Raw genomic sequence first — 25,333 nt, forward strand, 5'->3', positions numbered from 1 at the left:
GCTGGCTAAGGTTCAACAGTAGTGGGGAAAGGCAATTCTTCATGCTCAGACGTAATCTTAATCTGGTACTTTTAAAGTTATATATTTAATATTAGTAGTTTATCTTCTATTATTGTGTGCGTGTGTATGTGGGTTGGGTGGGGAGGCGCACAGGGCATACTGTAGTCATGCGGCTCTTTTGGTTGATAGTAATGGCAAAAGCAGCTTTCCATGAGCCATGGAGTGAGCACCACTGCTCTAAAGTACGGTGGTGGGAAGTGTTATGAAGTCATACCCAATTTATGGCAACCCTATAGGGTTTTCAAGGCAAGAGAGGAACAGGGGTGGTTTGCCACTGCTTGCCTCTTTGTGGTAATCCCAGAGTTTTTCGTTGATCTCCCATCCAGATACTAACCAGGGCCAACCCTGCTTAGCTCCCTGAATCTGGTAAAACTGGGCCAGCCAGGCCAAGGTGTTCTAAAGTGGCCACAGAAGAAGAAGAAGAAGAATTGCAAATTTATACCCCGCCCTTCTCCCTGAATCAGACTCAGAGCGGCTTACAATCTCCTATGTCTTCTCCCCTAACAACAGACACCCTGTGAGGCGGGTGGGGCTGAGAGGGCTCTCACAGCAGCTGCCCTTTCAAGGACAACTCCTGCGAGAGCTATGGCTAACCCAAGGCCATTCCAGCAGGTGCAAGTGGAGGAGTGGGGAATCAAACCTGGTTCTCCCAGATAAGAGTCCGCACACTTAACCACTACACCAACTGGCATTATCTTTATTAAAGATAATGCTGGCTTTAAATAACTAAACTCCTTAAAACTATCCACAGTGGTTAAGAATGGGGTAATTTAACCTTTCAAAAGTTACTGGGAAAACATAAATTTATTTGCAAGACCACAACACAGTATACGATATGCTCAGGTTTAAATTAGACATCCGTTTTAGATGAACAACCTCCTCTATCAAGAGCCGTTGCCAACTGAACAATAACGTTGGGCATAAAGGACATAACACTTTTCATTCCACTCTTATCATTTGATTGCAATCACTTGATTTCTCTCAACTGAATGCCTGAAGTGTCTCTGTTAAAAAATATGCTCCTATATCTGCTGATGCGGTGTATCCGTAGTGGTATACTACTATAATGTAGTGGTGAAAGAGACTAAGCTACAAATCAGGAGCTTGCCAGTTTAACTCTTGCCTCTGCCATAGGTGGCCTTAGCCAAAACCACTCCCTCTGTCTTGGGTCTCCACCTTCAGTAGGGGGATCATGATACTGACCAACCTTCCTGGGTGTTGTAAAGACTAAAACAAGGAAACTTTGAATACATTATGTGTGCACAAATGGCTGTTAAGTCACAGCTGACATAAGGCGATAGCCGCAAGGAACTTTCAAGGCCAGTGAAAGGCAGAGGTGGTTGGCCATTGCCTGTCTCTGCAGAGTCTCGCTTTGTGCTCCCCTTTCCAAGAACAGATCCTCCCTAACTTCTGAGATTTTTTTAGTTGGAAATCCAAAAATCTGACTTTATTTATTTATTTAATTCAGTTTTGGCCCACACTTCCTGCAGAACAGGCTTAGGGCGGGTTACATCACAAAAGACAATCAACAGTTAAAAACCAATTATGTAAGATCTAAAACTACAGAGTAGCAGTAAAGACTAAAATGGAAAATTCTGCCTCACAAGCATGGCCTATTGTTCATGTCCAGCAGATCCTACAGCACTGGGATGGAATGAAAGCGGGGAGGCCGATTACAAGGAACATCTGCTGCCTCAGCAGAAAGCCAGGCGAAAGAGCTCTGTTTTACAGGCCCTGCGGAATTGAATTATCAGTCTAACCATGCTGCCTTCTTGTCCCCTCCCCAAATACATTATATCCATGCTGTACTGTTATCATCTATCCACAATCACGCAGGCAAAAAAAGCATTTCACAAACAGCGGATTCCATATGGGAACTAAGAAACCCTTTACTTACAGGCACTGGAGCAAGCCGATCGGCTCCTGCCTGCTTTGGCACAGCTGCATGATCAGCCCACAACTTAAAAGGCTAGGATAGCTGTGTGTATGTAGTACACATGTGCCCCCGTTTGTCTGCTGTATTAGCATCGCTGCATGAATTTTGTAGCGTCCCCTTCTTGGCTGCCTTAAGAAACTTAAGAACCCGAAAGGCTTTGAATGGAAGACTACAGAAGGAAAAGAGGATGAGAGAGGGGACCTCTCAGGAAGGTCACCAAGAAAGTGCAGCCACATTGACCATCTTAAACGTTACTAGCCACCAAGCAAAGAGCACTGATATACACCATAAACGTCAGGACAGAAGCAAATTCAGATGGAAGATAGGGGTTTTTGTTTTCTTGTAATTCAGCAATAGAAAAGTCCCCCTAAAAGGAGATGCACCCAAGAGAATGTGCAAGTACCTCCTGGAGAAGTTGAAAATAGGCAGGTAAGTGACCACACTTTGGGGGATGAAGCAGAAGAAGTGATATCTATGTAGTGCAATCCATGAAACAAGCTGATGTTAGATGGCTTCAAATAAGATTCATGTTGGGTTACAGGTAAACAGTGTTAAAGCACCCAGTCTTTCACTTGGAACAGCTGCCTGTAGAAAACACGTGGCTTCAAGAACTGCAGGAACAGCACAAGTGAGGTTAACTGAGTTGTCCTTTGGCTTACCTGGATCTGCTCCGTTGACCTCACTGCCCCACGTAAAATGATATAAAACTTGCAACCTAATTGCATCCATAACCAATACTGAATGCAGCAGTGAGCAACCCCATCACTGGGGGCACTTTCATGCTACCTGGGCCTTAAGCATGCCTGCTTAACAGAAGCAACTGGCAAATTTAAACACAAGAGCCAAATGATCTATTCAAATGTATCTTGCAAGCATGGAGTGATATAAAAAGCCAATTTCATTAGCAGTTCTTTAAAAATTCTGCCTAATAAAGACAACTGCAGAAGTTTACTAGCTGGAAGCGATCCATTCAAGTATAGAGGAATTGTGTTTTGGGGCAGCTCCCAAATCCACGGCCCTTGCATATGTCTCAGTCGGAGACAAGTGATATCTTGATAGCTTTCCCAAACACACACACACACACACACACACACACACACACACATACACACACTCCATCCCACCCAGCCTCAAAGGAGATATAAACACCTAGTGCCTGTATTGGGCATTTTTCCTGTCCCACTACCATCTCTGGTTCAACAAATCCTGTATGTTTTGTAAGGCTTTGTCTCAGCTGAATTATTTATTTATTTATTTCTCTCAGGGCTTTTTTTGTAGCAGGAATTCCTTTGTATATTAGGTCATACACCCCTGATGTAGCCAATGCAGGAGCTCCAGCTTACAGTAGGCCCTGTACTAAGAGCCCTGTAAGCTCCAGGAGGATTGGCTACATCGGGTATGTGTGGCCTGATATGCAAAGGAGTTCCTGCTACAAAAAAAGCCCTGAAATGGGGGCCCAAAGCAGCTTACTGCATTCTCCCATTTTTCATTTTATCCTCACAACAACCCCTTGAGGTAGGTTAAGGTGAGAGTGCGTGACTGGTCCAAGGTCACCCAGTCAGCTCCCATGGCAGAGCAGGGGCTTGAACCTGGATCTCTAAGATCCTCTTCCAAAACCCTAAGTGCATACACCACACAACAATGGTTTCATCGCACCACTTCAACATTACCAAGGAACACAACTCTCTTTCTATGCATAAATTGACCCTTCACAAAAGCAAACAGCTTATATTTATTTATTTTAGCTAAAAGAAAAACTTACCTTATCAGGGCCAAATCTACCAGTACTTTGTTCGTTGCTAAAATGGCCGGAGGGATGTCCTTCTCACTGCTTAGTTTTTGCCTAGCTGCCACTAACTTGCCATAGAGAACCGTCTGTTAAAAGACAAAAGCCAAGCGTTCAATAATTTGATCTACATAAACACTTTGCATGTGACTCAAGAAGGTTCAAATGGAAGCTTGGGTTTGAGAGTACTGTAAGGCATTAAGACTGCTACATCTAACTGGTGGACTGGTTAATCAATTAAGCATTTTGTGTTTAAGAATGTAGCCCCCAACAACTAATTAGACAGTGATTTTTAAAAAAAAATGTTCCCCTATACACTGTGAGGATTACTTTTCTAAGATGGCAATGATGTAAGATGTAAAATGTCACTCCTTTCACACAAGGTATCATACCATTTCCATATATATAACATCATTTTCCACCTTATTCCATAGTTAATTGGAACTTCATACAATTCTCAAGGGTCTACAAATCCTCAACATCAAATTTAAAGAGTGCACTTTTTCTGTATCATTATAAAGTCACTAAACTATCACGCTGCAACAGGCAAATTACTTATACAAAATCCATGGATTACTAAGTGTCACCCTGATGATCAATGAGATGCACTTTCTGGATTTCAGAACATTTTTGTCAGCTTTCTTCCAGTTGCTCATAACCTTAGAACCTCATTTTCCTTATCTGGAACCATCACCTTTAACTTTCAAACTACAGACTATGATTCCTCACTAGCAGTCATTTTGCACCCGGGCTTCTACTTTCCTCAGACCAAGTGACCAATTCCATGCTAGTTACTGCGTGGCCACAGCATTTTGGCTTGCGGCTCTCTCCAATTTCCCTCACAGCTTTTGAATCACCAAAAAACCAGAGCAGGAAGCTATGAGGAAAATTTGAGGGCGCCGCAAATCAAAATGCAACTGATGGAGAATTGATCATCTGATCCAAGGAAAGCAGAAGCATGGAGGCAGAGCAACTGCTAGTGAGGAATCGGTCTCTGTCTTGTCAGTTTCAAAATGCTGCTTGATTCTCCACTTGATTTCTAAAAAAATGTTCCCCTATACACTGCAAGGATTGCCCTTTCTAAGATGGCACCTGTTGCACCAAATTGCAAATGATGTATGCTTTCTTTCCCCTTCTGAACAAATTATTTTTACTCAAATGTAAATATATATCTACAAATTAACTGATCAAAGTTCACAGTTTTACACTAAGATTTTTTTAACTGGATGCTACATGAATAAACTTGCAAGTCTCATCATAAGAACATAAGAGAAGCCATGTTGGATCAGGCCAATGGCCCACCCAGTCCAACACTCTGTGTCACACAGTAGCGAAAAAATTTATTTATCACATATACACACTGTGGCTAATAGCCACTGATGGACCTCTGCTCCATATTTTTATCTAACCCCCTCTAGAAGCTGGCTATGCTTGTAGCTGCCACCACCTCCTATGGCAGTGAATTCCACATGTTAATCACCCTGTGGGTGAAGAAGTACCTCCTTTTATCAGTTCTAACCCGACTGCTCAGCAATTTCATCGAATGCCCACGAGTTCTTGTATTGTGAGAAAGGGAGAAAAGTACTTCTTTCTCTACCTTCTCCATCCCATGCATAATCTTGTAAACCTCTATCATGTCACCCCGCTGTCGACGTTTCTCCAAGCTAAAGAGCCCCAAATATTTTAAACTTTCTTCATAGGGAAAGTGTTCCAACCCTTTAATCATTCTAGTTGCCCTTTTCTGCACTTTTTCCAATGCTATAATATCCTTTTTGAGGTGCAGTGACCAGAATTGCACACAGTATTCCAAAGGAGACCGCACCATCGATATATATCGACAATGAAAGTGCAAAGCTGCTTTGTATCAAGTGACTGTGACTGCCAGCAGCTCCTCGGGTTCTTGGGAAGGGAAACATCTTTCTCAGAACTTCCTGCTAAAGATCTTTAACCGCAGATGGCAGGGATTGAACCTGGGACCTCCTGCAAACCTATCCCTCTTGTCAAAGCACTTCCAGCTGACATACTAACCTGTAATTCCTTCTCCCTTGGAGATATAACAGGTTCTGTAGGGGTCCAGCACACAGGTAGCAATTTAGCCGATGTCTGCACTATGGCACTACTGAAGGAAAGAAAAGCACATATTCTAATTTCTGCCCAGCCAGTATAACTTGGTAGATGACAAAAAACAATCTCCTTCATAATGGCATTGTGTATAGAATAGCTAGGAGATACTAAGATTGTCTGGCAGCCAGAAGTTCTAGCTCTTTTAGCATTATGCACCACTAGGTGGTGAGCTAGACTTGTTTTTAAGGCAAAAGATGTTTCACAGGTGGTTTGCCATTGCCTGCCTCTGCATCACACCCCTGGTATTCCTTCCATCCAAATACTAGCCAGGGCCGACCCTGTTTAACTTCCGAGATCCGATGAGATTGGGCTGGCCTGGGCTATCTGGATCAGAACAATCACCCTCAAATATGCTGCAACACAAGCCGTGGAAATTTTGCCACTAAAGGACAAGAGTTAAAGTCTGAAGGTCCACCATATGATGTAATCTTTGGTAGGACAACCTACAGCTCAAGTGCCAAGGAGTTTGCAACATATCTAGATAGGAGACAGAGAGTCCGCAGACTCTATATGCCACAGAGTCAATCCTCTACCCTCCTAGACTGGCTCTTTTCTGCCACCCTTTTGCCAGCTCCTTTGCTCAGTGGACTCAAGGCAAAAACAACACCAAGAACCACATTCTATTAAGCATGGAGAGACCAAATTTGTTTAACTGATATATTAAGGCAGAGGAAGCAGCCTTGAGCCAAGAGAAAATGCAGAGTGCAAATATTTTAATGTGAATTAATCAAAAGCTTAGCTATATAACCAGCAAGAACAAATTACAAATTTCAGGACAGTATACTGGCATCTTTTGGAGATAAAGATATATGCTCCTGAGATTTTAGCAATATGCAAATATAAATAAATAATGGAGTAACAAATGTAGAAAGGAATTAATCCAATTAAAAACTCTTTAACTTAGTTCAGAACCCTAATTCTGAGAACCACCATCTATAAGAGAATGGGTGTTCTTGCACTAGAGTACCATACTGATAGCAGCTCTTCCAACCAATGTTCTCTTGAGAGATGTGAAAATGGGGGAGGGGGGCGAAGATGGGGAGAGGGGGGGGGGGTAAAAGGAAGACAACTTTAGGAAACACCACCTTGTATTTGGAAGCGCTCTCCCTCTAGAGATTTTACTTGCTTCTCGATAGGAGAACATTTCGTGCAAAGACGTCTTCTCAAAAATACAAAATTGTGAGGATAGAAAGTTAATACACACACCCTAAAGAATGCATGGAACAAATATCACTGGTATTTTACTTAGTTATTAGAGCTCTTTTTTAGTCACTGTTCACCCAAGGGCTCTCTTGGCGACTTACAACACTTAAAACAACAAAATAAGTTAAACACCAACAGGATCAAATAATACATGTTCAGTTAAAATGTATGACTCAGCATTGTACTACTATAAAACCAACCCAGAGCATCAGGTTGATCTCCAAAGGGCAAACCTGAAAGTATGTCTTACAGACCCTGTGGAAACTAAGCAAGTCCCATAAGAAGCGGGTGTCATCAGAGGGTGCATTCCACAGGGTAGGGGCCATCACTGAGAAAGCCCTTCCCCCTGGTAACAGCTAAGAGAACCACCCAGTAAAAGGCCATCAGTAAAGGACAGCCATATTTCAGAGGAATATGAACAATCTGGCAAATGAGGTCATTACAACGATATTTTTAATTTCCAGTATTAGGAAATAATTTGGGAAGGATAAGGCTTATCTTCGTGAGATTCCCTTTAGCCATTAAGAAATCAGGAATTAGCTTCAGGGAACATAACAGCCCTTCTCATACAACCCTTTCCTCACATGAATTCCACTTGCTTAACAGTAATTAAGCAGTAGTTCTTGCTTAACAGTAGTTCAGCCAGGGGTGGAATTCTAGCAGGAACTCCATTGCATATTAGGCCACACACCCCTGATGTAGCCAATCATCCAAGAACTCACAAGACTCTTTTTGTAAGCTCTTAGAGGACTGGCTACATCAGGGGTGTGTGGCCTAATATGCAAAGCAGCTCCTGTTAGAATTCTACCCGAGTTCAGCCATTTGCTCACACTGATGTCACCCACAATTCAAGCCACAATTTCATGCTACCCTGATTAATCTTAACTGTGATTAACCACAGCTGGGAGCAATCCTAATCATTTCCTTGAAAATAAGATCTGTTTTATTTAACGGGGCTTTCTTCCAAGAAAATGTCCTTAGAATTTCAGCCTTAAGATGTTCAGAAAGGAGGGGAAAGCCACTGCAAAGAGGGGGGACTGAAAGGGAGAGCGTGCTTCCCAAAGCTGGTTCCTGGCATTCTAATTGCAACAGTGGAAAGACAGTGTTATGCCTCCTCAAGAACTGTGTTTCTAATTTCTCTGAGCACCAGGACAGCATCTCCAAAAGTTATCTAGGTTTTATGGCTATTGAGAAAATGCAATAGATCGGGGTGGCCAACGGTAGCTCTCCAGGTGTTTTTGCCTACAACTTCCATCAGCCCTAGCCATTGGCCATGCTGGCTGGAGCTGATGGGAATTGTAGACAAAAAACATCTGGAGAGCTACCTCTGGCCACCCTGCAATAGATCATTTGTGCCCTAAGGAGAACATTTCTGAGCTTCAAACACTTGAATGTTTGATTGTGTGTTTTTTATTTGGTTGTTTGATTGTTTTAATATTGTTTTCTAATGTTGCCTCTGTTTATTTTTATGTCATTAGCCGCCTTGAGTCTTTTGTAGAATGGGTGGGATATAAATCTAATGTAATAAATAAATAAACAGGGGGAGACAGGCTTTCAAAGATTTCTAGAGATGCTTGGACCTCCACTGGAAAAATCATTGCCCTAAGTAAAAGTCTAAACAGAAGAGCATTCCACTCAATGAGCAAAATGTCTCAGTGAAAACAAACAAACAAACAAAAAAAAAAACTGCTTAGTAAGCATCAAGAATCAACACCCCACCCCTACTGCAAACTAACAGAAAATAATGATGAGTCTCATGGATTCATTATCACTATTTTAACGCATTCTAGGTAGACACTACAAGATTATCTCAGCCACCACACAAAAATGCAAAAACGTGCATTGTTCTGGTCCACTCTACAAATCAAGATGCCATGCAGCTTCACAAGACGTGGCTCAAAAGACCGACCAACTGGCCCAATTCAGACTACTTTTTAAGCAAGTGGAGACCACCCACAATGAGGAAGCAGGAGTACACCCAGCGATGCTGTCCCCCTTGGATATCCAGCTGCAGACATAACATTTGCAGAGAAGCCTACATACAAAACCCCAATGCATTTAGGCTCAAAGACTATGGTCAGTGCATATCTGAGTTTATGTTTGCTGAATTTTACATGTGTGAGTCTTCCTCTCCACTCATAGACACCCAGTGTTCACTGAGGTGGCATACACCTGCTTGTGGGACAGATGGGCAGGTACAATCCCACTCTTCCAGGCTTACATAGGTTCCATGCCACTCGATGTTCATCTGAACTGGGCCATGGTCTTTGCATTGGAAAAAACAAACACAGCTTATCAGAAATTAATGACAAACACTGTTTTGCTGTAACACAGACCTGTTTTTCTGGCATCAGTTTAGATACATCAGAGAGACGTCCTGCAGCTAAAGGTGTTTGTTTAGAACTGGAACGAGAAGGAAAATGATTAACTTGATTACCTTCTGTTTTAAACAGCTCTTCAGATGCAACCCAGTGAACCACAACAGAGAAAAGTTTTTTCTTTTCTTTTCTTTTTTTAAAGCAAGGCTTTAATCGTTTTAAGGATCTGGAGCAAGCAGGCTGGCTTGTTTTCCCTTAAGCAGCAGTGCCACCAGGAGGGGGCCACAATGCGGAAGGCCCTGGACTGAGTCGCCGTCCACTGAGGTTCAGGTGACAGGAGCACCTGCCACAGGCCCTGTCCCAAAGAAATCAAGGTCAAAGAGATGCTTGAGCAGTTATTTCCCCAGCTGTCTTCACTAGTGGTCCTGCAGTGTAGTGAACAGCTCCTGCAAGCTGCCATCACTGCAAGAAGAACAAGTTTACAGTTCAAAGACTTCTGGAGTCCTAACGTATGCATCAGGATGGCTTCTACCCAGCTCCTATTTGTTTCAGTGAGGGTTTTCACAAGAGAACTTCCCACTGGATTAGTGGGTTGTATCTTGTGGGAGGGAATTTGGATTTTCCCTCTCAAGTACCCAAATGTCTTGAGGTTGGCCCAGACTAGAATTCCTTTTGCTTCTGCACTTGTAGCCATAGCCCAAGTGGCAAAGCCAGCATTTAAACTTATTTATAACATTTTTATGCTACTTTCCACTCAAATTTAGGGTCCCCAAGGTGGCAAACAATCAAAACCATCAAAAACAAGGTTGTTATTTTTTTAAAAAATATATTTCGAAGCTGATTTAAAAACACCAATTGGGAGCAAACAAGCCAGAGCTAACATTTGGCAGCCCCAAAGCACTCAAAACTTGCACTGTAACTTCCAAGACTTAGATATAATATTTACCTGATGCTAGGCTTCTTTACGTAAAGTTCCTCATCAGGTTGAAGCAGAAGCTTTCGCTCAGATTCGCTTCTAGCTTTACAAAACCAGTCGCTCCCCTGAGAGATGTCAAAACAGAATCGTTTAAGAGCCCAAGACCCAAGACATCATCTGATACTGCAGCTTTGTCGGTTAAAGGCTTACCAACTGAGTCAGCTTGCACGTGGTTGAAAATTTGCTATGCCCAGAAACTTCTTTAAGAAAGCCTTCCAGAATAAGCCGCCGGCCTAGTGCCTTCCACAAGTTCTCCGGCCAGTCCCTCCCACTGCCGAAAAGAGCATTGGATCGGAATCTGTCTGGCAGACGTTGAGAATTCTGAAAATTAACCCCCCCACACACAAATACAGCTGGTTAAAGAGTCCAAAGAGCCATTCTCAACATTTCCTCTTGGTGTGCAACATCGTACAGGAAGTACCACCTTTACACCTCCACCCAGCTGAGGAAACATGCCAGGAAGGAGTGTAAAGTAACATTATTTATTACATATTTATATCCCGCCCTCTCCTCGAGTGGACTTAGGGCAGCTAACAGGCCAAAGTGCCATCTAAAAACAAGTAAAACATTAAAAAAACATTAAAAATATAAAACACAGTGGTTGCTATACATCAAACATCTAAATCTATTTTCATCTCAGGTTAACTTCACAGGGGAAAATGGTAGATTCCAAGGTGGTTACAATATACATCTGAACCAAGCCATTTGAAGCATTTGTGGCTACACTGAGAAGTAGGGTTACCAACTCAGGGTTGGGAAATTCCTGAAGATTTGGGGGTGGACCTTGAGAAGGGAATTCAGCAGAGTATACACCTGTAGAATCCACCCTCCAAAGCAGCCATGTTCTCCAGGGAGACAGATCTCCAAGGTCTGGATTTCAGACGTAATCCTGGGAGATCGCCAGGCCTCACCTGGAAACTGGCAACCCTATGACAAAATATCACAGACCTGGATACTCCCTCCATTTCTCCAACTCCTTTCCGGAGCATACATGCACAAGACTAACCACACTTAGATGTTATACTGACACCAAAATTTATCACACTTAGTGTGTTATGTGGTATAGTGGTTAGTTTAAGATCTGGGAGATCTACGTTCAAATCCCCATGAAGCTTACCAGATGACCTGGGGTCACTCACTTACTCTCAACCTAACCTACCTCAAAAGGATGTTGTAAGGATAAAAATGGAGGAAGAAGATGGATATATGCTACCCTGAGCTCTACAGAGGAAAGCCAGGATTTTTAAAAAACATACTAAATGCTCAAACTAACAAGAGTCTCTGCTTAAACCTGCATCTGAGACTTTGGCTTCAGGAAAACATGAAGTAGATTCAACCAGGACATAGAGAGTGGCCCAGGACCACTCAATGATCTTAACAGTTCAAGATGGAAATGTACGCTTCAAGGGACACGGGGCTGCCATTGAAATCAGCAGCTCCATGTCACATTCCCCTTCCCCCACTGAAACATGTAGTACAACTAACTCTGTCTCCCGCTATCATTAGGCTGTGCCTTTTCCTAGCTTTGGTAACCAAGTCAGGGGTGGAGTTGTGAGGGGACATCCTCTCTCTCTAAGAATGTCAGGATAACGATTTATGTGTTAAAGAGGGGGAGAAAGGAACTTGAAGGAGGGTAGCCTTGTGTTTCTTGTAAAATTTAGTTTCTAAGCCTTCAGTATTAAAGCACATTTACCAAGGTTTCATCCACTTAACACAGAGGAGGTTGACTTCTCTTAATAAACAACACCTAGGATCGAAGTTTAAAGGCCTTCGTTGTAACAGAGACTATAACATTATGATCAATGTTGAAACCTGGAAAGTGTTAAACTTTTTTTTTTAAACAGCCCCTCTCTATGATTTCCTCAGGCAACGTGTTAAAGTTTTTGTGCTTTTCTTGTGTCTTCAACAGGGGTCGTATAAAATTTCAGTCAAGCCAACTTCTTAATTTGAAGATCCCCAGGAGGGTCTGCTCACCACTGAATACTGACTCAGATTTCAAATAACAGGTGAAATCTGATCTCTCTTGTGACCCACATGAAACCTATCTAGGAGCCCACCTGTGCTTATTTGTTACCAAAAGAGTCTGCCAGGTGGAACAAAACGGAGGATAACACAATTCTTCATCAACTACCAGCAAAAGTTTTGTAACATAGATGAGTTGTAAACAACAGTCATAAAGCATTAATTACTTCACTGCGGTTAAATGGAAGATATTTTCAGTTGCACTGTGCCACAAGCACCCTCCTACACACAAATTTTTGATGCAAAAGAAATAAACTGTACAGAAGCTAAAGTTTGGTTTAAAACTGGAATGGTGCTTTATTAGAATGAGTGTGGCCCTCTGGGAAAATGTTCGGTTTGCACATTAAGACTATAAATTTCTGAGAACAAAGAAAGAGCAGAAACTCATACCAAAAGAGTTTCAAAGCCTATAAAACAAGTACTTTAACACAAGCAGCAGAGTGAATTTTCTGACGCCCGTTATACTTAATAAACAAGGCCTGTTACTCTAAGTCCTTTTTTGACATGAGCTGAATTGCTGAAAACAAAACGATTGGCCTTCATTTGTTCATTAGACATATAGCCACTTTGAACCACAAAGAAAGGTGGGGTATAAATGTTTAAATAAACTCAACTAAAAGATAAATCACGCCTTCCTATTTAAAAATAAATACAGCAGGTTACAATAGAATCTATACAACAACAATTCAAATAGATAATAGTGGCTATTACTCTTATTTATAGACTGACATCTGTTGGGGACAAGATTTAAAGACCTTCAGTGAAGGGACTGGTATATATGGGTTGAGGCAGTGCCTTGAACCTAGGCCAATTATAGCCTTAATGTTAACATCAGTGCTTTGTTTGGGGCCTGGAAGCACATTGGCAGCCCATGAGATTTCTGAAGGATAGACGCAATGTGCTTGCTGGAATCCTGTAAGCACCCTGGCTGCCATGTTCCGAATTGTCTTCATCAGGGGTGGAATTCTAGCAGGAGCTCCTTGCATATTAGGCCACACACCCCTGATGTAGTCAATCCTCTAAGAGCTTACAAGGCTTTTTTTTTGTAAGTTCTTGGAGAATTCACTGCATTGGGGGGGGGGGGTGGCCTAATATGCAAAGGAGCTCCTGCTAGAATTCCACCCCTGGTCTTCATAGGCAGCCCTGCAATCAGTGCATTACAGTAGTACAGCCTGGATGTTATCAAGGTGTACAGCACTGTAGTCCTTAGGTTCACCTTTTCCTGAAAATTCAAAACTGGCGACCCAACCTCAGCTGGAAAACGCTCTCCTGGCTACCTCTGTCATTTTAATATCCTGGGTCTATGAGCACCCAGGAGCATGCCTTCCAGCAAGGATTGAAACCAGTCTAGCAAACAAGTCAAGCACATCTCTGCCAGGTGGTCTGGAAGGATATCATGCAGACAGAGTGGTTTTTCTGGACTGTATAGACAGTAGTAACACCAGAGATAGTGCTTATCTGTAGCACTTACATAGCACTTTTTGCATGCTTGAACTGTTCCACACATATCCTCCAGTAATCACTAACATGTAATATGGTGGTATTAAGACCAGAATCATATGGTAAGGGGTAGGGGGGGTTTCCAATGTGTCCCCATCTAACCGCCCCCCCCCCCCCCGTATATATAAAAATATGCCACAAAATGCTAGGGTTTTTTTTTAATGTGGTGAAGTTTGTCTCACAGAAAAACTTCTGCACATTTAGGGTATAAGTCTAAGAAAGCCTACTCAGATGTAAGCACTGTTTTAATCAGTGGGGCTTACTCAGGACCAACTGCTCTGAGGGCTGCAGTCTTAAAGCTCCAATGCAATAGCACAGTCCAGGAAAAGCTTTATCACCTACCTGATTCTACTAGCACCCACACAACAAATAGGGAAGACTGAGAGAATATTTGATTTTTTTTTAATTGTATTTGCTTCATTTAAATCCTGCCTTTCTATTCAATGGGGATCCAAAGCAGCTCACTGTGTTCTCTTTATCTTCACAACAGCCCTGTGAGGTGGGTTAAGCTGAGAACATGCGACTGGTCCAAGGTCACCCAGCAAGCCTCTGTAACAAAGTGGGACCTCGAACCTGAGTCTCCCAGATCCTAGTATGAACAGATGTGCTTTCTCAGGAGGGGTTGCTTAAAGCTACTTTATAGCTGAGAATATTTTAACTGCGGAATTTGGAGTTTACAGATCAGAATCTTAAATTACAGCAGCTCTCATGTAAGATTAAGGGCACATACAACAAGAGCCACTTCTTAAACCAACAATTAAGTCTTTCCCCCACCCTCAAATCTGTCATTTAAACATTCCAGAGCTTTTTAAGCTCTTTTCACAAATAGGTACACCATTTCCTTCCTTTCAAGGATAGAAGGTCTGAGGTAACTCAGGTCTTAGATATACAGAACATTCCAGAAGTCTCGAACAATAGGGTATGATATTGTAAGTGTCCGAACACAGTGGTGTAGGATACAAATCTTGATTTTCCTCATACCAGGGACAAGCTGCTCTTACCCCACTCGCTACATAACTGTGAAGCCTATCTAGCTGCCAACCCACACTATAATACTTACAGATCCTCTGAGAAACAGGATTGGAACTCCCATGCCAAACTTCTCATTTAAGGCACATACTGCTGTCATCAACAGGTAAGCCTGCTGACCAAAATCTTGCAAACTGACTTCTGTGTCAACCTCATAAGTACAGCAAATGTTCCTAAAGAGTAAAAACCAAACAAAAGCAAGCTCAAGAGATTCTTACAATGATGCAGACAAAACAATAAGTACTTATTTATTTATGAAATCAATTTGCCACGGTTCCATCATGCAGCAACTTTACACTGTAGGATGAATACAAAATAAAACTTAGAATTTGGATTGATTTTCAGTCACTGAAGTCAACAGAGTCTGGGACAAGTGCATTGTCCATCCTAGTAGTATGATCTCTCATATCATTAAAGTGTGGATCAAAACACCCACAAAACAGGGCCAGGTACAACCAAGAGATATTTCTCTCCAGATCCGGTGATTCCTACTCCCAGGTAAGCAGAAAAAAATTCCAAAAACGTTTTAAAAAAATTAGGGGGCAGGGGTTTAAAATAAGAATGCAAGAACATAAGAAGAACCCCCACTGGACCAAACCAGTGGTCCATCTAGTCAAACATCCTGTCTCATATATATATAATATAATGTAGAGAGCATTTTGCCAGCTAAATCCAGAAGGCTTTTTGCATCTAGTTAGAGAAAAGGTTCAGGACTGGCTTGCTCCTAATATAAACAAATACTTAAGTGGTATTGAGATGTAACTTCTCAATAATAATATTTAATTAAAAAAAATCATTTCCATTCAGTTTTGTGTTGTATCTTGTTATAATACCATGGTTTATTCCAGAATGATGCATTTTGAAGAAAATAAAGAGGTTGCAGAGAGCACTTTGCCAGCCAAATTCAGAAGGCTTTTGCATCTGTTTAGAGAAGAGGTTAAGGCCTGGCTTGCTACCAATTATCAACACTGAATTGATTCAGAGGCTAATAACATTGAAGAAAATAGGAAGACTCCTAAGGAAGACAATCGGGGAGGGACAGTGGCTCAGTGGTAGAGCATCTGCTTGGTAAGCAGACGGTCCCAGGTTCAATCCCTGGCATCTCCAAAAAAGGGTCCAGGCAAATAGGTGTGAAAAACCTCAGCTTGAGACCCTGGAGAGCCGCTGCCAGTCTGAGTAGACAATACTGACTTTGATGGACCAGGGGTCTGATTCAGTATAAGGCAGCTTCATATGTCCATATTGATGAAATGAGCGCATATCTGGGTGCTCATTGGATGGACTTTTCTTTGTATGCTGTAAAGCTGTACTTCTTTATAATCACTCGTTCTGTAATATTTCATTTTGTCTGTCCTGAATCTATTATCAGCTTCACTGCATGCCCTCGAGTTCTAATCTTTAGGAAGAGGGAGAAAAAGTTGCCTTTGTCACCCTCCCCCATCAGAAAACCGGCAACAAAACTGGAAAAGATCTCACAGTGCAGTGCCAACATCTCAGCCACCATGCTTCCATTGCATGTATAACAGGGAGAGTCTCTTGGCTCCTGTGCAGCTATTGCAGGCCATCTTATCACAAGACATGGAAACAGACCAGGTTATATCAGTGGCACTGAGGCTATCAGAAAACTTAACTCTTGCCTCTGCAATCTACAGCATCTTCTGAAAGCACCTGAAGTTCTCATAATCATTTTTCAGTTGTAATTTAACAACATTCAATGTCGATTTGCTTTCTGAAGACAAATTTTTAAAATCCTACCATCATTTTTGGTAACATTCATTCTTTGTGTCCTGACCTGGATAGAAAAGGCTAGTCTGAGCTCATCAGATCTCAGAAGCTAAGCAGGGTTGGCCTTGGCTAATTTTTGGAAGGGCAACCTCAAAGGAATACCAGGGTCGTGATGCAGAGGCAAGCAATGGCAAACCACCTCTCATGCGTCTCTTGTCTTAAAAACACGCCTAGCTCACCACCAAATGGTGCATAATGCTAAAAGAGCTAGAAAAACAGGTTTCCTACCTGTAACTGATGATCTTCGAGTGGTCATCTGTGCAGTCACACTTATGGGAGAAGGCGCCGGCGCCGATCACGATCGGTAACTTCAAAGCCGCGGATTTCCGCGCCCCCGTCCCGGTGCGCATGCGCAAGCACTCCCCTCCCTGCGCATGCCCACCAGGACAGGAGCAGACATCCCGCCAGTTCCTTCTGACCGCTGCAGGAGCCCTGTAGACGGACCCGCAGCAGAGGGGAAGGTGGGCGGGTAGTGTGACTGCACAGATGACCACTCGAAGATCATCAGTTACAGGTAGGAAACCTGTTTATCTTCTTCGTGGTCTCTGTGCATCACACTTATGGGAGATTAGCAAGCTAGCAGCCTACCTGGAGGAGGGTTGCACGGTCCGTCAACAGGTCATCGACTGCAAAACCGCACGGCCCACAGACGAACTATGCTTCCACCGGAGGTCCAGCGCATAATGCCTAATGAACGTATGCGGAGAAGACCAGGTGGCCGCCTTGCAGATGTCTCGTAACGGCACCCCTTTCATAAACGCCGCGGAGGTGGCCATTGCCCTTGTGGAGTGAGCCTTGACCGGCCCCGGCAGAGGTCGCTTCCGTACGAGATAACAGAGTTTGATAGTCTCTGTCAGCCATTTTGACAGTCTCTGCGAGGAAACCTTCTGTCCAAGCGAAGCCGAAGCATAAGAGATAAAGAGCCGAGGGTCCTTACGCGAAGGCTTTACCCTATGTAGGTAGAAAGAAAGCGCTCTTTTAACATCTAGAGCGTGAAGCCGACGTTCCGAATCTGTTGCAGGATTCGGGAAGAACACTGGTAGGCAAATGTCCTTATTCAGATGAAAGGTGGACACCACCTTAGGTAGAAAGGTCACGTCAGGGCGTAGCCACACCCCGTCTGGTCGGAACTGAAGGTAGGGATCATCGCAGCGCAGTGCCGCCAGTTCCCCTACCCTCCGAGCTGAAGTGATAGCTACCAGGAATGCCGTCTTCCAAGATAGCAACTGCACAGAGCACGTGGCCATGGGTTCAAAGGGCTTGCCCGTAAGGGCTTCTAGAACTCCCGGCAAGTCCCAGGATGGGGTCGGCTTCCTGACTGCAGGGTACAGCCGTAGCAGTCCCTTAAGGAAGTTCTTTGTGGTCGGGTGAGCGAACACCGAGTGGCCGTCAATGCGCTCGTGATTGGCTGAGATGGCTGCCAGGTATACCCGAATAGAGGACACCGACAGCCCCTTGTCCAGTAAGGTAAGGAGAAAGTCAAGGATGCCCGGAAGGCCTGCCGTTCTGGGGTCACCCCCGGTCTCAGATACGAAGTGAACAAAACAGGTCCATTTATAGGCGTATGACTTCCTTGTAGACTCCCGTCTGCAGTTGAGTAGCACATGCTGAACCCTTTCCGACAGCGCAGTCATGGGAGTCTCCACGCTGTCAATTTGAGGTGTGGAACATCGTGGTGGACCACTCGTCCCCGCTCTGAGAGCAGTAGATCTGGCACAGGGGGAAACTGGTGAAAAACTCCTTCGGACAACCGCAGGATGTGGGTGAACCAATGTTGCCTGGGCCACCATGGAGTGATCAGGACACCGTTCGGGCGCTCCCTGTATATCTTTTGTACCACCCGAACAAGAAGGGGGATCGGGGGAAACATGTCGACGTGGCAATTGTCCCAGGGAAGCAATAGTCCGTCCCCCAACGACAGGGGGTCCCTCCCCCCCCCGGCAACAGAACTGTCTGCACTTTCTGTTGTCGCGGGTGGCAAAGACATCGATGTCCGGAGTCCCCCACTTCTGGAAGACAGGCTGTAAGAGGGTCCAATTGAGCTCCCATTCGTGTATGGAAGCGCCTCCTCGGCTGAGAAAATCTGCACACCCGTTCTGATCTCCCGGCAGATGGGCTGCAGCCAGACTCGTGCCCATCTCTCTGCAGATCTCCCAGATCCGCAAGGCTAGAAGGCAAAGTTTCCGAGACACTGTGCCGCCCTGACGGTTTATGTACGCAAGTGCCGTGGTGTTGTCCGTCAGAACCGCCACCGTCTGCCCCACCAGCAGGTGCCGAAAAGAAAGGAGCGCATGATGGATCGCCAGTAGCTCCAGGAAGTTGATGTGGTATTGCAAATGGTCCTTGGGCCATCTGTCCCCCACACATAGTCCGCTTACATGCGCTCCCCATCCCCACAGGGACGCATCCGAGGTCAGAGTGACAGTCGGGCGTGGTTTGTGGAAGGGGGCCCCTTGCAATAAGTTGTCCTTGTGCTGCCACCAGAGCAGAGTCCTGAGCACACCCTCGGGAAGAAACAGTCTGCGACGAGGGGAGTCTCGCACGCAGTTGAAGACCCCCAGGAACCATAGCTGAAGGATCCGCATGTGAAACCTGGCAAAAGTCAGCACCGCTGTAGTGGATGCCATCAGGCCCAGCATCCGCTGCACCTGAAGGGCCGTGACCGATTCGCTCTCCAGGAAAAACTGCACCAAGTCCATGATGTCCTTCGCCCTCTTCTCTGGCAGGAAGGCCTTGCACAACTGCGTGTCCAGGATAGCCCCTATAAATTGTACCCTCTGAGAGGGCTGGAGACAGGACTTCGCTGCATTCACCTTCAAGCCGAGTTCTTCTAGAAGGGAAAGAGTCATTGTGATGTGCCGGAGAAGACTGGCCTCTGATTCGGCCACCAGAAGCCAGTCGTACGGATACACCGCTACACCCCGCAGTCTGAGATGAGCCGCTACCACTACCATGATCTTCGTAAAGACCCTGGGGGCTGTCGACAACCCGAAAGGGAGGGCCCTGTACTGGTAATGCATAGTCCCGATGGCGAACCTGAGGAATTTCCTGTGGGATGGGTGGATGCTTACATGAAAGTAAGCGTCCTGCAGGTCCAAGGTCGCCATCCAATCCCCGAGATTCAACAACGGAAGTATGCTGGGTAGCGACGTCATGCGAAACTTTTGGTGTGGTATGTACAGGTTGAGGCCCCGCAGGTCCATGATGGGCCGGAGACCACCATCCCTCTTGGGGACTGCAAAATAGCGGGAGTAGAACCCCAGTCTTAATTGGTCCGACGGGACCCGTTCTATGGCCTCTTTCTGAAGGAGGGCAGTTACTTCTTTTTGAAGCGTCGGAGACGGAGTGGTGTAGACGAATGTTGGAACCTTTGGTTCCTGTTGGAATTCTATTTGATAGCCCAGCCGGACTATCGATAAAACCCACTGGTCTGATGTTATTGCTGCCCACGCGTTGTAAAAAGGCCAGAGCCGGGTGCGGTCCAAAGAAGAGCAAGGGCGGGGGCAAGAAGGGAGAACAGAGTCAAAGTCCCTGCTTAGGTTGTCGGTTTCCCTTCTGGCGAGACGATTGGGAAGAGGTTGGGGAGTACTTAGACTTGTTGCCGTACTGTGGTTTGGAGAAGGGAGCTGTGGACTTAGGCCTCCACTGCTGCTCAGTCGACTGCTTGGGAAAGGACTTCTTAGGCCAAGCTCGCGACCAGGAACGTTTGCTCTGCTGCCTAGAGGAAGCTGGTACCCCAAGGTTTCTGGATGTGCGGATGCTTTTATCCATTTCCTGCAGGACTGTATCAGTATTAGCACTGAACAGCCCCTTCCCGTCGAACGGCAAGTCCTCGACGTATGCTTGGGTATCCGCCTGCAGAGCCGTGGACCTAAGCCAAGAGTGCCTCCTTAGTGTGACAGCTGTCGTGAGAGTTTTTGCTGCAATGTCGCCGGCATGCCTGGCGGAATTGAGCTGTTGCTTGGCCACCGTCATGCCCTCTGCCTGAAGCTTCCTGATAGCGGTTTTGGTTTGTTCCGGGAGCCCAGGCAGTAGTGTGGAGATTTGGTCCCAAATGGCGTATTGGTATCGCCCCATACATGCGGCGTAATTAGCAACCTTCAGGCCTAATGCCCCGGCCGAGTAGACCCTTCGGCCCAAACCATCAAGTTTCTTTCCCTCCTTATCTGGGGGGGAAGCATGGGTCTTCCGGGCCTTAGATGAAGATGCCACAACCACGGAGTTTGGTCTCGGATGGTTGAACAGAAAGTCGGCTGTAGACTCCTGTACGCAGTACATGTGGTCAAGCCTGCGCGAAGATATGGGCGTCGACACAGGCTTGTTCCACGAAGCTTTGGCCGTATGCAGCAGCACCGTCGTCATTGGAAGGGCGACCGCCGATGATGTATCTCTTTGCACGATGTCGAACACAGTGTCCGTGATGACAGGCTGTGGCTGAATCGTCGAAAGGGATAGGGATTGGGCCATTCTTTTTACCAAGTCCCCGTAAGATTTTAAGTCCTCCGAAGGGGAAATGGGTTGATCCTCACCGACCTTGTTGGAGGGAGGGCTGTCTTCCGGGGAAGATGGACCAGGATCCTCCAGTACCGAGTCTCCCGACGACCTCGGTGATGCCTCGGGAGATTCCGACTGCTCGGATGGGTGCGACGCTCGGTCCCGATGCGGGTCTGGTGGCGTTGTGTCCTTCACCGGAGGTTTGGGTGGTGACTTCTTCTTGGGAGGGTCTTCCACCGGGGGCTTCGATACCGATGCGGATGGGGATCTCATCCGCGGTCGATAGGATGTTCTCGACCGATGAGATGCCTCCGAGCGTTGGTCCCAGTCAGGTTGTCGAGGAGGAAACCATGGGAACATCGTGGGCATCGGGCAGGACCCATATAGGTACTGCCATTGACGCTGGTCCCACGACAGCGGGGGAGTGGGCTTCCGCCCTGGCGAGTCCTGACGTCTCCTAGGGGATGGATCTTCCGGAGATCTGTCTCTCGACACTCTGAAGTCTCTTCGGTGTCGGGGGCTCCAAGACCTGTCCCGATGCGAGCTGTCCGATCGGTCCTTCGGTACCGATTCACGTCTCAGAACCAAGGGTGAGACTCTGCGGGGACTCCGAGACCGATCCCGCTTGACGCCTCTGGCACGGTCTTGGGGGCTGCGCTGCTCCAACTGAACATCCAGAGGACTCTCCCCCCTCACCGACCTCTGAGCTGGGTCGAGGTCGTGGTCGGAGTCCGACGAGATGGCAATCTGCGTCGACATCGACTGCAGTCTAGGTGGGCTTTGCTGTCGACGCGGCGATGCGAGTAGCTTCAGCGGCGGGACAAGTAATTCCTTCGGGATGGATGGAGACTTCGGGACGGAGCGTGAAGCAGATTCGGCATGCTTCTGCTTGTCCGTCTTCTTCCTCTTCTTCGGCTCCGAGGAATCCTCTTCTACCTCCTTGGGCCTCTTGGCTGGTGTGGAGGTATCCGACCTCGAGGCCGAGCCCGCTCTTTTCGGGGGGCGATCGGCATCGGAGGGAATCTTGTCGACATCGACCGTCGACACCGAGGAGTTTGGCGTGTTTTCGGATGACGACGCCATTTCGCGAGGGGTCAGCACTCGCTCGATTAAGGCTGCCGCAAGGCGAGCGGCTCGGTTTTTTCTCGTTTGCCTGGAGAATTTTGCGCAGTGAGGGCAAGAGTCCGTTCTATGCGCTTCCCCAAGGCAGAGTAGGCACAGAGTGTGGCCGTCCGGAGGGGCGATTTTACTGCCACACTTCCTGCACCTTTTGAAAAATCCCCAGCGCTTTTCCATGCGCGGAAAGCGCGGGGGGTGAGGGGGGGAAGGCTAAGGGGGGGAAAAGGGAAAAAGGGAAAACTGGAAATAGGAAAAATAACAAACGCCTATTCCTCCCCACTCACTGACAGACGAACGAAGAACAGCTAGAAGGAAATCCACAGTAAGAAGAAATCCACCGACCGATGCGAAGATCGACTGATCCCAACGGCGGTCAGAAGAGAACTGGCGGGATGTCCGCTCCTGTCCTGGTGGGCATGCGCAGGGAGGGGAGTGCTTGCGCATGCGCACCGGGACGGGGGCGCGGAAATCCGCGGCTTTGAAGTTACCGATCGTGATCGGCGCCGGCGCCTTCTCCCATAAGTGTGATGCACAGAGACCACGAAGAAGATCTTCTGGTTACCAGATAGATCTCCTGGCTATTCTACACACAATGCTATACAATAACAATTTAGTAGTAGTAGTAGAAGAAGTAGTAACAGAGCTTTTGAAAAACATCTTTAGCCTTTTCATTTCATATTCTTGCTGGATGTGGCCATTTCAATCACATAATTATTTTAAAAGCACAGGAAAATGTGTGGGTAAGCAGAATAGCAGATACAAGTCCCTGACAGTTATTGCTTGAGCATGGCACTGCTGGTATTATTATCCTTGTTCATTAATAATCCATTGTTATCATGTTGTTGCTGTTGCATTTATATGGTTTACTAACTCCATACTGTGATTGCATCCATGAATACTAACCCCCATTGATTTCTTTAGCTATTTTGTGTGCTGCGGGTTGTTCCAGGCCTGTAGGTGGAAGAGGAGCATGGAGAAACAACTCTAATCTAGTCTCTCTGGGTAACGCTGATAGGAACCAACTGAAATGTGAAGGGTGTGTGGAATGTGACCTTGACAGGAGGTAATACTGAGGCCTGGGAAAGGACTTGATATTAATTCATTAGATTTTGGGCGGGTGTGGGAAAAGGAGAGCCATTATGTTGTAACCTATAAGTGTTAAGGATCTGCCAATTCACTTCAATATGGCAAGACCTGGTCTTGCGAATGCATGCCATTAATGTTTGCTTCGAGCCTCATCATTAAAGCTTCTTTTGAACCTACCTAAGGAGAACTTGGGCAAAACCTTACAGCTGGACTTGGGTTGCTGAGGCCAACGTTCACATCCCTGATTAGCAATGACTGTTACTGGGATGATCTTGGGACAGTCATTTTCACTTTAACCTACCCTTCAGGAGTTACTTAAGGATAAAGATAGTTTCAGGTGGGTAGCTGTGTTGCTCTGAAGAAGAAGAGAAAGGATGGAGACCAGTAGCATCTTAAAGACCAACAAGACTTCTAGGGTACATATGAAGCTGCCTTATACTGAATCAGACCCTTGGTCCATCAAAGTCAGTACTGTCTACTCAGACTGGCAGCAACTCTCCAGGGTCTCAAACTGAGGTTTCTCACACCTACTTGCCTGGACCCTTTTGAGTTGGAGATGCCAGGGATTGAACCAGGGACCTTCTGCGTACCAAGCAGATGCTCTACCACTGAGCCACTGTCCCTTTTGGAGCTCTGGTATCTGACAAAAACTCATGCTCCAAAAATCTTGGTCTTTAAGGCGCTACTGGACTCCAATCTTAAGGCTAAAGACAGGATAATCCGCACAGATGCCAACTTGAACTTTCAAAAGAGTGGGATATTAGTGTAAATTCTAATACCAAGATTCTAAGCTACATTCTTCAAATGAGTTTTTGACTGGGAATTGCTGAATTGAATTCTGCATACTGACCAATACTGTATCTCAAAAGTAACAACAACATATTTTAAAGACACTTCATTAGCAGAAAGCCATTAGAGACTTATTTTCATCTGTCGCATAAGCAGAGGGACAACAGTTCTACCAAACCTTTAACCTTCTGGGAGGAACATTTACCTGGATCTGCAATTATCGCAACATTTTTCTGTTCCCATGATACCAGACGATGCCTTTCGGAGTTGTTTGTCTTCAAAATGAGACAAGATGATTCTGCTCGGCAGGGAATGTTGGGAATTAAATAAAAGAGCAAGAATTGACATGTTAAATTCATTGAAGGAAACAATGAACTGAAATCATCGTCATTAATTGATTCACCTGGGAGCTAATTATCTAGCCTTGAATTATCCCTGAGACAGATGTGATTTTTTTTTAAAGGAAGAAATTTCTAGTGCAAAATACAAAAAAAAAAAGTCAAACAGAACCAGAGTGACATTTTCCCAAACAGGTCCCACTTTTGAAAGGCTTCCTACTAGCTATGAAGATAGCTCCTGTTCCTTAGCTGTTAAAATAGGGGTGGCCAAACTTGCTTAATGTAAGAGCCACATAGAATAATTGTCAGATGTTTCAGAACTGCAAGATATGAATGTCAGATACAGGCAGGCAGGCAGGAAGGAAGGTAGGTAGGAAGGTAGATGGGAAGAGAGAGGTAGAAAGAAAGCAACTTTAACTTTAAATGCATTCTCCAAGCTGCCAGCTGGCTTGGCTTGGAGATGTGATTTAAAGAAAGAAATGCCTTTTCCAAGCTGGGCATTGGGGTAGTGGAGGCTTCAAGAGCCACGCAATATGTGTGAATGAGCCACATGTGGCTCCCGAGCCACAGTTTGGCCACTCCTGTGCTAAAACATCTTGTATAACACTCACTTCCGCCGGCAGCTGGTCGAACTAAGATACGTATTGACCTTGGCCATCATCTTGAATTTGTACATGCGAAACCTCTCGTTGCATATCTCACTGAGCAGGTGCCTTTAAGGAGTAAAAAGAAACAAACCACAAGTTGAAATACTGATCCGTCATTGGC

The 25,333-nt window shown here is 45.4% G+C and overlaps 1 protein-coding gene across 5 annotated transcripts in view; it reads right to left on the bottom strand.

Annotated features, from left to right (window-relative positions):
• WRN (WRN RecQ like helicase) overlaps positions 1 to 25,333 on the bottom strand; it is a 102,405-nt gene that overhangs the window by 24,008 nt on the left and 53,064 nt on the right. For 2 of the 5 annotated variants that reach the window (XM_060236971.1, XM_060236970.1), the window contains exons 20-28: positions 25,177 to 25,278; positions 24,433 to 24,525; positions 14,986 to 15,127; positions 10,554 to 10,724; positions 10,374 to 10,468; positions 9,446 to 9,512; positions 6,992 to 7,065; positions 5,811 to 5,898; positions 3,759 to 3,871 (exon numbers count right to left, since the gene is read on the bottom strand). In XM_060236971.1, coding sequence (XP_060092954.1) covers positions 3,759 to 3,871; positions 5,811 to 5,898; positions 6,992 to 7,065; positions 9,446 to 9,512; positions 10,374 to 10,468; positions 10,554 to 10,724; positions 14,986 to 15,127; positions 24,433 to 24,525; positions 25,177 to 25,278 — 945 coding nt within the window. Of the gene's footprint in view, positions 1 to 3,758; positions 3,872 to 5,810; positions 5,902 to 6,991; positions 7,069 to 9,445; positions 9,513 to 10,373; positions 10,469 to 10,553; positions 10,725 to 14,985; positions 15,128 to 24,432; positions 24,526 to 25,176; positions 25,279 to 25,333 lie in introns of all 5 variants that reach the window. The other 3 variants (XM_060236967.1, XM_060236968.1, XM_060236969.1) reach the window with 3 other exon arrangements.

The sequence above is a fragment of the Heteronotia binoei genome, chromosome 4, assembly GCF_032191835.1.
Source record: "Heteronotia binoei isolate CCM8104 ecotype False Entrance Well chromosome 4, APGP_CSIRO_Hbin_v1, whole genome shotgun sequence".
NCBI lineage: Eukaryota > Metazoa > Chordata > Lepidosauria > Squamata > Gekkonidae > Heteronotia > Heteronotia binoei.